The sequence below is a fragment of the Arachis ipaensis genome, chromosome B09 (assembly GCF_000816755.2).
Source record: "Arachis ipaensis cultivar K30076 chromosome B09, Araip1.1, whole genome shotgun sequence".
Taxonomy (NCBI): Eukaryota; Viridiplantae; Streptophyta; class Magnoliopsida; order Fabales; family Fabaceae; genus Arachis; species Arachis ipaensis.
In genome coordinates this window covers 36648375-36660726 of record NC_029793.2, presented here as the reverse complement: position 1 = coordinate 36660726, position 12352 = coordinate 36648375, and the positions used below count along the sequence as shown (strand labels likewise).

The window sequence follows — 12352 nt, the reverse complement described above, 5'->3', positions numbered from 1 at the left end:
TTTGATTAAAAAAAATTTCTTCCACGAATATTAAATTATTAAATCTACAATTCAATGACAAAAAATATTTGAATAATTGATTGATAGAAAAAAGAGAAACTATCTATAAGTATATTTAAATAATAATGTTTTTTTTGTTTTGAATTTTTGTCGTTCTAGCCATTTTTTTTGTGTTTCTTTCCTTAATCCTATACTTTTTATAGATTCTTTAACTATTATGCTATAATTTTTTTTGTACTATATAAAAAATAATAAATAAAATGTGAGTTGATGGATACAAATGATATTTGAAAAGATATTAATATTAATAATAAAAATATTATGTAACATTGCTAAAATTCATAAATGAGAAAAATATTTTTTTTAATTAATATGCATTTTGATGTGTTAATTAAAGTAATTAAATTTTGACTCAATAATTTTAGATCTCATAGTTTAAATACGCTGATGTTAATTTTTTAACCCAAGTTATTTTTGTTTCTATTACTAAAATTTTCTAAGCCTCTTCCCTGATTATTTGATATTGTATAATTTTAATGAACGAAGTATCTAAATAAAAAATAAGAAAAAATATTTCTTAATTGATATACATTTTGATGTGTTAATTAAAGTAATTAAATTTTGACTCAATAATTTTAGATCTCATAGTTTAAATACGCTGATGTTAATTTTTTAACCCAAGTTATTTTTGTTTCTATTACTAAAATTTTCTAAGCCTCTTCCCTGATTATTTGATATTGTATAATTTTAATGAACGAAGTATCTAAATAAAAAATAATATAATACTAAATTGGCTTGAGATATTTTTTTCATACAGAATTTAACCTACGTTATATTTATGTAGCCATCTCAAAATAATTATAGTTAACAAGTAACCTTAAATAATTATTTATTCACTCATGCATAGTTCAATGTGATTGAACTACACACTGTCATTTCTATTATTATAGTCATTCTTTTCATGCCTTTTTATGATGAACTACCCAACATACGTACGTATTATGTGTAGTCCTCAAACTCATGCCTTTTAATTGATTAATTAACTTGCTAAACTTTTTTTACACTTCACATTATTAAACTTTCATTTCTTTACCACTTTTTCGTTCCTCCGTCATAAAATGTAATATTTTCCTATTTTTATTACAATTTATTGTTATAAGGATTCGTTCAACCACACTGTTAATCACTTGCACATATATTTATATATATATATTATCAATTATCAATTATAATTTATTAATTTTAGAGAAATATATACTTACCTTATCTTTTTACTATTCATTAGTAGTTTTAAATTAGTTACAACAATTTTTCTTTAAGCAAGTCAATCTTGAATGGACTCCATCGATTACCATATTAGCCCAAAGTTAGCTAAGCTAAGGAGAAGATTAATCATGAAGCAGAAAATTAGAGAGAGGAATCAAAGAAGTTTTGAGGCTGGGCTGAGTACTGGTTAGTTTGACAACTACAAAGTATTTCAATATATTGATTTTCAAATTTGCTATGTATTCATGTGTTATTGAATATTGTTAAAAAAATAATTCAGCCATCGTCCACTATCCATTTCTTCCTCTCAAAAAACCAGCAACATCTCTAAGAAATTATTCTTCAAACTCAACCGAAGAAAATGTTATGGATTCTTCTACTGCTGAGTCTCATGTCTTTATTGATAAAGTACATGATGGGCCATTGGGCCACGTGAGAAAAACAAATCAACGAGTATATGCAAAAAAATATTGCATAGCAATAATGATTTACGTCAGCTACTATCAAATAATTCGATTGGTAGGTAAATATTTAATTAAAGTACTTTTAATTTTTTATCTTCTTAATAATAAATATAATTTTTTTGGAACAAAATACTGTTAATTTTTATGTCCACAGAATCAATTGGCCATTAACTAATGTTTATGTTGTCAGCGAATTGTTCTTCGCATTTCTCCATTCAGTCTAGAATCAAAACAACTGGGAAAGAGAACTCATATCATCAAACGAATTGCATGGGTGATCAACCTTCCTCGAGTTGTTATATAATGAAGTTTTCTCCAAATATCACAAGTAGTGGCAGATCGAATTCACCTTAATGGTAAGTACGTTATTATTATTAAATTAATCTATAATGAAATTATTATTTTATATACTTAGATACTTAATTATTATAATGTTTAGTTTAATTTTTTTTATGAAGACGTCAAATTATTAGTTTAAGAATTTCTTTTTTAGTTTGAATGTTAGACCCCAGTCTATAGTCCAACGTAACAGGCAGATTACCAATTCAGTTAACCATCAATGTGATTCAGAAATTCTAGAAGCTCATCAAGATCACGAAAGTATTATTTTATTTATGTGTAATAAATATTAATATGCGGTATTTATTTAATATTAAATTCAATTATGCATAAATGCCTTTCAGTTATAGATGGATTTGACAACATTGTATTAGAGAATGATATCATTGATCGTGATAATTCATATAACAATGAAGGTATTATTATATCACTTAATACAACAACAAAAATTTTATACATAAAATTTATCTGTATGGTTTTGTTTAATTTATATAAAAAATAATTTTTAGACGTAGAGCACAATGTATGTGGTACATTATTTACTCCTTTAGTTAAAGAAGGTAACTCATGTAATTTTTTTTCATTTAATTTATGAAATTACATTATTAATATTTTATTATTACACAATCTTAAAATTGATACATATGCAGATACTTGGGATGCTGGTGATCTGATTTATAATCGTGTTTATTGTAAAGCAGCAATGTAGGAAGGTAAGAGACTCTCAAAAAGTGTGAGAAACAAAATTGCAAAGTTTGGATTATGTTGCATGGACGAAAAGGTTGAGCTCCCAAATCTTAAAAAGTTCCTATCTGTCTCGAAGAGTTGCATTGTAATGATAATGAAAAAGGAAAATACTTTCGAAAACACATACGTAAGTTTAATTCAATGTTTGCTTTCACGTCGATGGCTGAAAAAATTAATCGTAGCGTCAATAATGGCTCAGCTCCACCTACACTTTCAATCAGCGATCAAAATTACCTTTCAATTGGTAGTTTACTTCCAGTTGAAAATTATAGGCCCAAATTTGCCCAGCTTTATATTTATGATACAGAGAATGAAATCGAAAATCGAATATCTTCTGTGAGGTATATAATACTCTGCATTTTTTTTACGTTGATGAAATATTATTTCTCAATTCTTTTAAAAATAAGATTTAATTTATTTTCATTAACTTTATACCAATTCCGTTGATTCATCAAATGCTATTGAAAGACAAATTGTCCACGACCTAAAGGAAATGTTGATAACCACAATCAACTGGCGAGGAGTTTTCGTTATGCTAGAGAAAGGTTCAAGAATGAGAATAGTCCGGATATTAAGATGAAGCTTATTCATAACAGGGTTAAGGATGGAAGACTATACAATTTACCAACTGCTTTAGAGGTTGCTATTTTAATTGTTGGAGACATTGATGAATCTATTTTAGACAGAGATATAATCATCGAAACCACTTCCAAGAAGTTACAAAGGATTGACGTTCTTCACCCATTGTACTTGCCCCTTCAGTATCCCTTATTATTCCCCTATGGAGAAGACGGTTTTAGACCAGGAATTGAAACTTCTGTACGCCATGGAAGTACTTCTTCACATAAGAGAAAAAATATAAGCACGAGAGAGTTCTTTTCATATCAAATTCAGATGAGATTTGAAGATTCTCCGATTTTATTTTATTCTAGGAGATTATTTCAGCAGTTCTTGGTGGATGCTTACACTATGATAGAGTCTGAACGTCTTAGCTTCATACAAAACAACCAAACCTAAATTGAGGGTTGATAAGTACAGCTCTCTACATGAGTCATTAGTTAGAGGCGAAGCAAATGCTGTGGCTACTGGTCAACGTATAATCCTTCCAAGTAGTTTCACCGGTGGTCCAAGATATATGTTTAATAATTGTAAAGATGCTTTTGAAATTTGCAAATATGTATGATACCCAAGTTATTTTATCACAATAACATGCAATCCTGAATGGGATGAGATTAAACGTCTATTAAAGGACACAGGTCTTAAAGTTGAAGATCGACCCGACATAGTGTCTAGGATCTTTCACATAAAGTTGAATGAGCTTATTATGGACTTTAAGCACGGGAGATTCTTTGGCAAGATATCTGAATGTGATTAATATATTATTCTTTATTTAACTAGATTTCATCTAATATCTTTAACGTATTGTCTAATTTTTTGCAGATATATGTACTGTAGAATTTCAGAAACGCAGCTTACCACATGCTCATATTCTATTGTTCATGGATCCCAAACACACACCTAAATCTCCAAATGACATTGACAACATGATTTGTGCTGAGATACCAGATAAGTTACGTAGACCTAAGCTCTATGCAGCAATAGAGAAGTTCATGGTTCATGGACCATGTGGTCGTCATAATAAGAACAGTCCTTGCATGATCAATGGTCGTTGCTCTAAATTCTACCTAAAATAATTTCAAAGAACAACTATCATTGATGAAGCTGGTTTCCCAAAATATAAAAGGCTTGACAATAGGCGCACAATTTTAAAAAAGAACGCAGTTCTTGACAATTCTTTCATTGTACCCTACAATCCATCACTGCTTTTAAAGTATGGTTGTCACATTAATGTCGAGCATACATGTCAGACATCTCCAATAAAATATCTATTCAAGTATGTTCACAAAGGCAATGATAGGGTCACAGCTGCTTTTTATCAATCAACAGGTGATGGTGATTGCCAACAAGTTGTTGATGAGATACGTAATTATTATAACTGTAGGTACATATCTGCCTGTGAGGCTGCTTGGAGAGTATTTGGGTATGACATACAACAAAAAGAGCCTTTGGTAATTAGACTACCTTTTCATTTACCCAATGAACATCCAGTTGTCTTTAGAGATCATGAAAACATCATTGATGTCATAGAAAGGGTGGATGGCAAGCTCACTAAGTTGTTAGCATGGATGCTCGCTAATCAGTTGTTTCCTTTTGGCCGGTCTCTTACATACAGCCAATTCCCTAAGAAATTTGTATGGAAAGAGGACATATCAATGTAGATGCCAAGGAAGCAAGGATTTTCAATTTGTAGGTTGACCCATGTGCCGCGTGGCAATGGAGAAGACTACTACCTCAGACTTCTTCTGAACATTCAGAAAGGGTGCATGAGTTTCATCCATCTTTGAACGGTAGATGGTGTTGTGTATTCAACATTCAAAGAAGCGTGTTATGCTTTAGGTTTGTTGCAAGATGATAAAGAATTTATTGACGCTATGTTGGAAGCAAGCACGTGGGCTTTTGCAAGATACATTCGAGATCTATTTGTTGTTCTTTTACTATCAAACAACATCTCGAGTCCTATAAAGGTTTGGGAACAGTGTTATCATATATTATGTGAAGGTATCCTTTATTCTCATAGGAAGGCTATGCATTGCGAAGGTTGTATATTTAATTATATTCTATTATTATGTATATACATAACACCACACTAACAATAGTTGTTGTATGTACTGCAGAGTTACAACTTTCTGAAGAGCAAATTCTTAATCTAACTCTTTCCAAGATTGAGGAAAAATTACAAGCTAATGGGTAGATCGCTTAAGGAGTATGATCAGATGCCTCTCCCTACTATCGATGCTCTAGATGCCATAGATGATCCTCTAATAATGGATGAGATGAACTTCGATTTATCCCTGCTTAAGGAGGAGTTGCAGAATAATTTACCCACAATGAATTTGGAGCAGCGTGAAGCATTTGATAAGGTGATTAGTGCTGTAAATGATGATGTTGGAGGCTTTTTTTTTTGTATATGGATATGGTGGTACTGGAAAGACATACCTCTACAAGACACTATCAGCTGCTATACGGAGTAGAGGTGAAATTGTTCTAAATGTGGCATCCAGTGGGATTGCATCCTTATTACTCCCCAATGGTCGTACGACTCATTCAAGATTTAAGATACCACTTGATCTAAATGAAGACTCTATGTGTTGTATCAAGCAACGTACTTCGTTAGCCAAATTGGTATGTAAAGCAAAGCTTATTATATGGGATGAAGCACCAATATTGAATAAGCTATGTTATGAAGAATTGGACAAATGCTTGCGGGATATTCTGAGATATGAGAAATGTTATAATCCAGATCTTCCTTTTGGTGGCAAGGTTGTTTTGTTAGGCGATGATTTTAGGCAGATTCTTCCAGTCATACTGACGAACTGATTTTCTGCTAGTAAAGAATTTTATAAAAGTAATCGCATTGGTAGTATAGTTTCTAAACCAACAGAGAATCTTTTCGTACAAAAGTTTGGTTGTCACAAGTAACAAAACCCAATAAAATTTATAACCGAAGTATTTAAACCTCGGGTCGTCTCTCAAGGAATTGCAGGGAAGTATGATTTATTATTGGTTATGAAATTGTATATTTTTTTGGGTTTTTGAAATAAGGAACAAGTAATTTAAATGGCAAGAAAAATAAATTAATAATTAGAAAAACTCTTGGCAAGGTATGAGAACTGGAAATCACATCCTAGTTATCCTTATCAGGTGTGATGAGAATTGTTATTGCTCCCACTTAGTTAACCCTTACTAAATAAAGGAAAGTCAAGTGGACCAATTAATTTGATTCCTCAAGTCCTAGTCAACTCCTGTGGAAAGACTAGCTTTAGAGGGATCCAAATCAACCAGCAAGAATTTCAATTTTCAATCAACAGCTGAGTTTGACAACTCAAGTGTCACCAATTACTCAACCAGAGCCAAAAAGGGAGAAAATCTACTCGAATAAAAATGCCTTGAATTGGAAGCATCAATAACATAAATAAAAAAAAGCAATCCCAAATCTGAAATACCTCAAATTGCATTTAAACATAAATTCAAATCTAACATGAAGAGTTCATAAGCCAAATTGGCTAAATAAGTAATTACCAAGAGAAATAGAGCAACTAAAGTAATAGAATAAATAAAAGTAGATAAGAGAAACTAAATTTAAAAGAACATAGAACCTGGAATGCAGAAGAAGTAAACCTAACCTTTAAGAGAAATTCTAATCCTAAATCCTAAGAGAGAGGAGAGAGCCTCTCTCTCTCTAAAACTACATCTAAAACCTAAAATTATGAATAATGAATATTGTATTTTTGAATGGATAGATTCTCCCACTTTATAGCCTCTAATCTGTGTTTTCTGGGTCGAAAACTGGGTCAGAAACAGCCCAAAAATTGCTAGGGGCGAATTTTGCCACGTGCAGGTCGCTGATTTTCTGCAGAACCACACATGCGCGTGGATTCATGCATGCGCGTCACTTATCGTCAGAGAAACTATGGCATATTATATATCATTTCGAAGCCCCAGACGTTAGCTTTCCAACGCAACTAAAACCGCCTCGTTTGGATCTCTGTAGCTCAAGTTATGACTGTTTGAGTGCGAAGAGGTCAGGCTGGACAACTTAGCAATTTCTTCAAGTTCTTGTATTCCTTCTATTTTTGCAAGCTTCCTCTTTATTCTCTAAGCCATTCCTGTCCTATAAAGCCTGAAACACTTAAAACACAAATCACGGCATCGAATGGTATAAAGGAGAATTAAAATATACTAATTAAAGATCTCTAGGAAGCAAGTTTTCAGCGATAAAACAATACTAGGAACGAAAATATAAAATCATGCAATTAGTATGAATAAGTGGTTGAAGACTTGATGAAACCACTCAATTAATACAAGATAAACCATAAAATAGTGGTTTATCACATACCAATGGGCTCACGTCAAGACATTGTGCAGTCTTCGATAAATTCATCATATCTCTGGGAATTCCGCACAGTTATGAAGCTAACAACCAACATGCGGCTTACTGTTGGAGCTAACCACACTCAACTAAGATAGATTTCACAATTTGCTGAGTGGTTGTTGACTATTGGTGATGGTTTGGCAGGTGATTCTACTGATGGAGAAAGCAAAGTTAACATACCTGAAGACATCCTTATTCATGACAATGAAGATGGTTTCAATTCTTTGGTTAATTTTGTGTATCCAAATTTGTTGCTAAATTTAAACAATGGGTCGTACTTTAGAGACAGAACAATACTTGCCCCTACACTTGATATTGTCAACGATGTTAACAAGCACATAATGAAATCTTTAATTAGAGAGGCGAAGACCTACCTTAGCTCTGATTCATTGTCCGTAGAGGAAGGTAACATGGAATCTGAATTAGATACAATCACTTCAGATGTTCTCAATTCTATAAATTGTTCAGCCTTGTCTCCTCACGTGTTGACTCTTAAAGAAGGTGTATCAGTAATGTTACTACGAAACATTAATCAATCAAATGGGCTATGCAATGGCACAAGATCACAGGTACGCAGGTTAGGTAATCATGTTATTGAATGTATCACATTAACAGGAGATAAAGCAGGTCAAGTGGTTTTGATACCACAGATGAACATGATACCCAACAATGCTACTATTCCTTTTAGGTTTCAAAGGAGGCAATTTCCATTAGTTGTTTCATTTTCTATGACTATTAACAAGTCTCAGGGTCAAACTTTAACAACTGTGGGATTGTACTTGCCGAAACCTATTTTTACCCATGGTCAACTATATGTTGCTCTATCAAGGGTAAAATCAAAATCCGGTTTAAAGGTATTAATTGAGAATAATTCATTAAAGACAAAAGGTAATACCATCAATGTTGTTTATAGAGAAGTATTTAAGAACCTCAGTGACCGTGTATAATTCCAAAATTTTGTTGTCAATATATAATAATCACAACTTTTCTGTCGTCTATCAAGTTATTATTTTATACATGATTATAAAGTTAGCCTTCGTAAACCACTTTGTTAACATGTTCATTATATTATTACAATTACAATATGTTTTGCTTATTATTTAACAGAGGCACTTTTATCATAAGATGTCCATGACTTAATTATAACTTTATTTTTCATTAAAATTATCATACCGTGCATCGCACGGGGCACTTCACTAGTTAGACTCTAAAATCAACAAAAATAGCAATTCAGAATCTGAGAATCATTAGAACCAACTCCAGTTTCATAAACATAGGCAACTCAACAAAACAAAATAAGAAAAAATTAACAAAATCAGTAACTCAGAATGACGAACCCTAAATCAACAACTCAATTATTAACAACAGTAAAACCAGCAAATTTAGAAGAGACGACGAGGAAGCGGCGACACCGGCAAACACAATATAATCCAAGTCACAATGCTTACCGGCGGCGAGAAGGAAGGAGAGTGACGGCCACAACAGAGGAGATGGCGACACCAGCAAACACAGAGAGAGAAAGAGAGCTCGAATAGAAGAGACAACGGAGGTTCCTACAACGGTGACACAGCTCCTGCGACAGCGACGGAGCTTTCGCATGCGATGCCTCTTCCAAGTGGAGACGAGTTTGGCGATGACAACGAAGCGTGGCTGTGGGGGATGCGGTGGCTGCAGGGCCAGAGAGCTGGAGGGCTAGGGTTCTTTATGCTCTAAATTAGTGAATTTCTAATGTTCACTTCAGTTTCAAAGTTAACATACCTGAAGACATCCTTATTCATGACAATGAAGATGGTTTCAATTCTTTGGTTAATTTTGTGTATCCAAATTTGTTGCTAAATTTAAACAATGGGTCGTACTTTAGAGACAGAACAATACTTGCCCCTACACTTGATATTGTCAACGATGTTAACAAGCACATAATGAAATCTTTAATTAGAGAGGCGAAGACCTACCTTAGCTCTGATTCATTGTCCGTAGAGGAAGGTAACATGGAATCTGAATTAGATACAATCACTTCAGATGTTCTCAATTCTATAAATTGTTCAGCCTTGTCTCCTCACGTGTTGACTCTTAAAGAAGGTGTATCAGTAATGTTACTACGAAACATTAATCAATCAAATGGGCTATGCAATGGCACAAGATCACAGGTACGCAGGTTAGGTAATCATGTTATTGAATGTATCACATTAACAGGAGATAAAGCAGGTCAAGTGGTTTTGATACCACAGATGAACATGATACCCAACAATGCTACTATTCCTTTTAGGTTTCAAAGGAGGCAATTTCCATTAGTTGTTTCATTTTCTATGACTATTAACAAGTCTCAGGGTCAAACTTTAACAACTGTGGGATTGTACTTGCCGAAACCTATTTTTACCCATGGTCAACTATATGTTGCTCTATCAAGGGTAAAATCAAAATCCGGTTTAAAGGTATTAATTGAGAATAATTCATTAAAGACAAAAGGTAATACCATCAATGTTGTTTATAGAGAAGTATTTAAGAACCTCAGTGACCGTGTATAATTCCAAAATTTTGTTGTCAATATATAATAATCACAACTTTTCTGTCGTCTATCAAGTTATTATTTTATACATGATTATAAAGTTAGCCTTCGTAAACCACTTTGTTAACATGTTCATTATATTATTACAATTACAATATGTTTTGCTTATTATTTAACAGAGGCACTTTTATCATAAGATGTCCATGACTTAATTATAACTTTATTTTTCATTAAAATTATCATACCGTGCATCGCACGGGGCACTTCACTAGTTAGACTCTAAAATCAACAAAAATAGCAATTCAGAATCTGAGAATCATTAGAACCAACTCCAGTTTCATAAACATAGGCAACTCAACAAAACAAAATAAGAAAAAATTAACAAAATCAGTAACTCAGAATGACGAACCCTAAATCAACAACTCAATTATTAACAACAGTAAAACCAGCAAATTTAGAAGAGACGACGAGGAAGCGGCGACACCGGCAAACACAATATAATCCAAGTCACAATGCTTACCGGCGGCGAGAAGGAAGGAGAGTGACGGCCACAACAGAGGAGATGGCGACACCAGCAAACACAGAGAGAGAAAGAGAGCTCGAATAGAAGAGACAACGGAGGTTCCTACAACGGTGACACAGCTCCTGCGACAGCGACGGAGCTTTCGCATGCGATGCCTCTTCCAAGTGGAGACGAGTTTGGCGATGACAACGAAGCGTGGCTGTGGGGGATGCGGTGGCTGCAGGGCCAGAGAGCTGGAGGGCTAGGGTTCTTTATGCTCTAAATTAGTGAATTTCTAATGTTCACTTCAGTTTCAGAGAGGATTCAGAGAGGAGAGGAATGGGGCTTGGGTGCGTTAGGAAATGGGGATTTAGGGGTTTTCTTTCTTTTTTAGGAATTTAAAATGGCACCGTTTGGAGAGGTTTTAAACCCAAAATCCTTTAAAAAATCGGTCGATTCCAGCGGTTTACCGGTTAACCATCGGTTCGATCGATTTTTTGACCGGTTTTTTGCAAACTAACTAGTCTGGTAACCGATTCTCAGTTATTCCAGTTGAACCAGTCAGTCCAGTTTAGTTTTCAGAACTATGACAAAAACTTATTTAGATTCTAATAAAATTCAAATGTAGTCCTTAGGTCGAATTATATGTCACGTTCAAAAGTTATTCTAATCCGAATTATATGTCACTTATTCAAAATTAGAGTGATTGAAAATCATGCATGTGTCGTACACTAATTAAACCACTATTCCTAGCCGAATTCAAAGAGCCATGTGAAAGAGTTTTCAAGGTTTAATTCAAATATCAAATTTTCCAATTATAATAAAAGAATTCAAAAGGGATTAGCATGGCTTCCGATGATACTAATCCGAATGAAGAATGAATAATTCAATCATGAAATAGATCAATGCAAGACTTCAAAATAAAATAAACGTATATTAATAACCCATAGAAAACATAAACAGAACTTCTACCCTTTTGAGTTACCCATGAAAAACGAAAGAAAACAATGAAAAGAAGTTAAGTGGAGGAACTGAATCTCCTTCTCTGTGAATAAGGTTCACTTATTTATATCTTAAATTCTAGAATTCAAATTCAAACTATCCTAATCTTATCTTTCAAAAAGAAAGATAAGATAACTACTTACCGACTTCAATTTCAAATTCAAAACAATAACTCAAATCAAATCATAACAACCAAATCTATTATGTTTTTAGAAAGAATTAATAACTAATATTCTAAAGTATTCAATCTTTTATATGTGATTAACACTTCTAATGATGTGGATAATTAAGCTTGGACCTTAATTGTTTCTTCCTAGAATTGTAATTAACTTTAAGTCAGGTTTATATTAGAGAAAATTGGGCAAAAAATCCAAAAATTCTGCTTCCAGGAAGTACATATACGCCGAACGTAGGTGCAGGTCCACCGGGTGTGCAGGAGGCTAGGAAGGGGCCGCCGGACGTGGAGGATGGTCTGTCGGGGTACATATACAAATTAATAAATTTTTGTATATTAATTTAAATTGATAAATAAT

At 33.2% G+C, this 12352-nt stretch overlaps 2 protein-coding genes across 2 annotated transcripts; both read left to right on the top strand.

Annotated features, from left to right (window-relative positions):
- On the top strand, window positions 5621-8756 carry LOC110266821 (ATP-dependent DNA helicase PIF1-like). Its single transcript, XM_021111851.1, has 2 exons — window positions 5621-5840; window positions 7954-8756. The coding sequence occupies exons 1-2, from the start codon at window positions 5621-5623 to the stop codon at window positions 8754-8756; spliced, it is 1023 nt and encodes a 340-aa protein (XP_020967510.1).
- On the top strand, window positions 9412-10334 carry LOC107615384 (ATP-dependent DNA helicase PIF1-like). Its single transcript, XM_016317448.1, has 2 exons — window positions 9412-9506; window positions 9551-10334. The coding sequence occupies exons 1-2, from the start codon at window positions 9412-9414 to the stop codon at window positions 10332-10334; spliced, it is 879 nt and encodes a 292-aa protein (XP_016172934.1).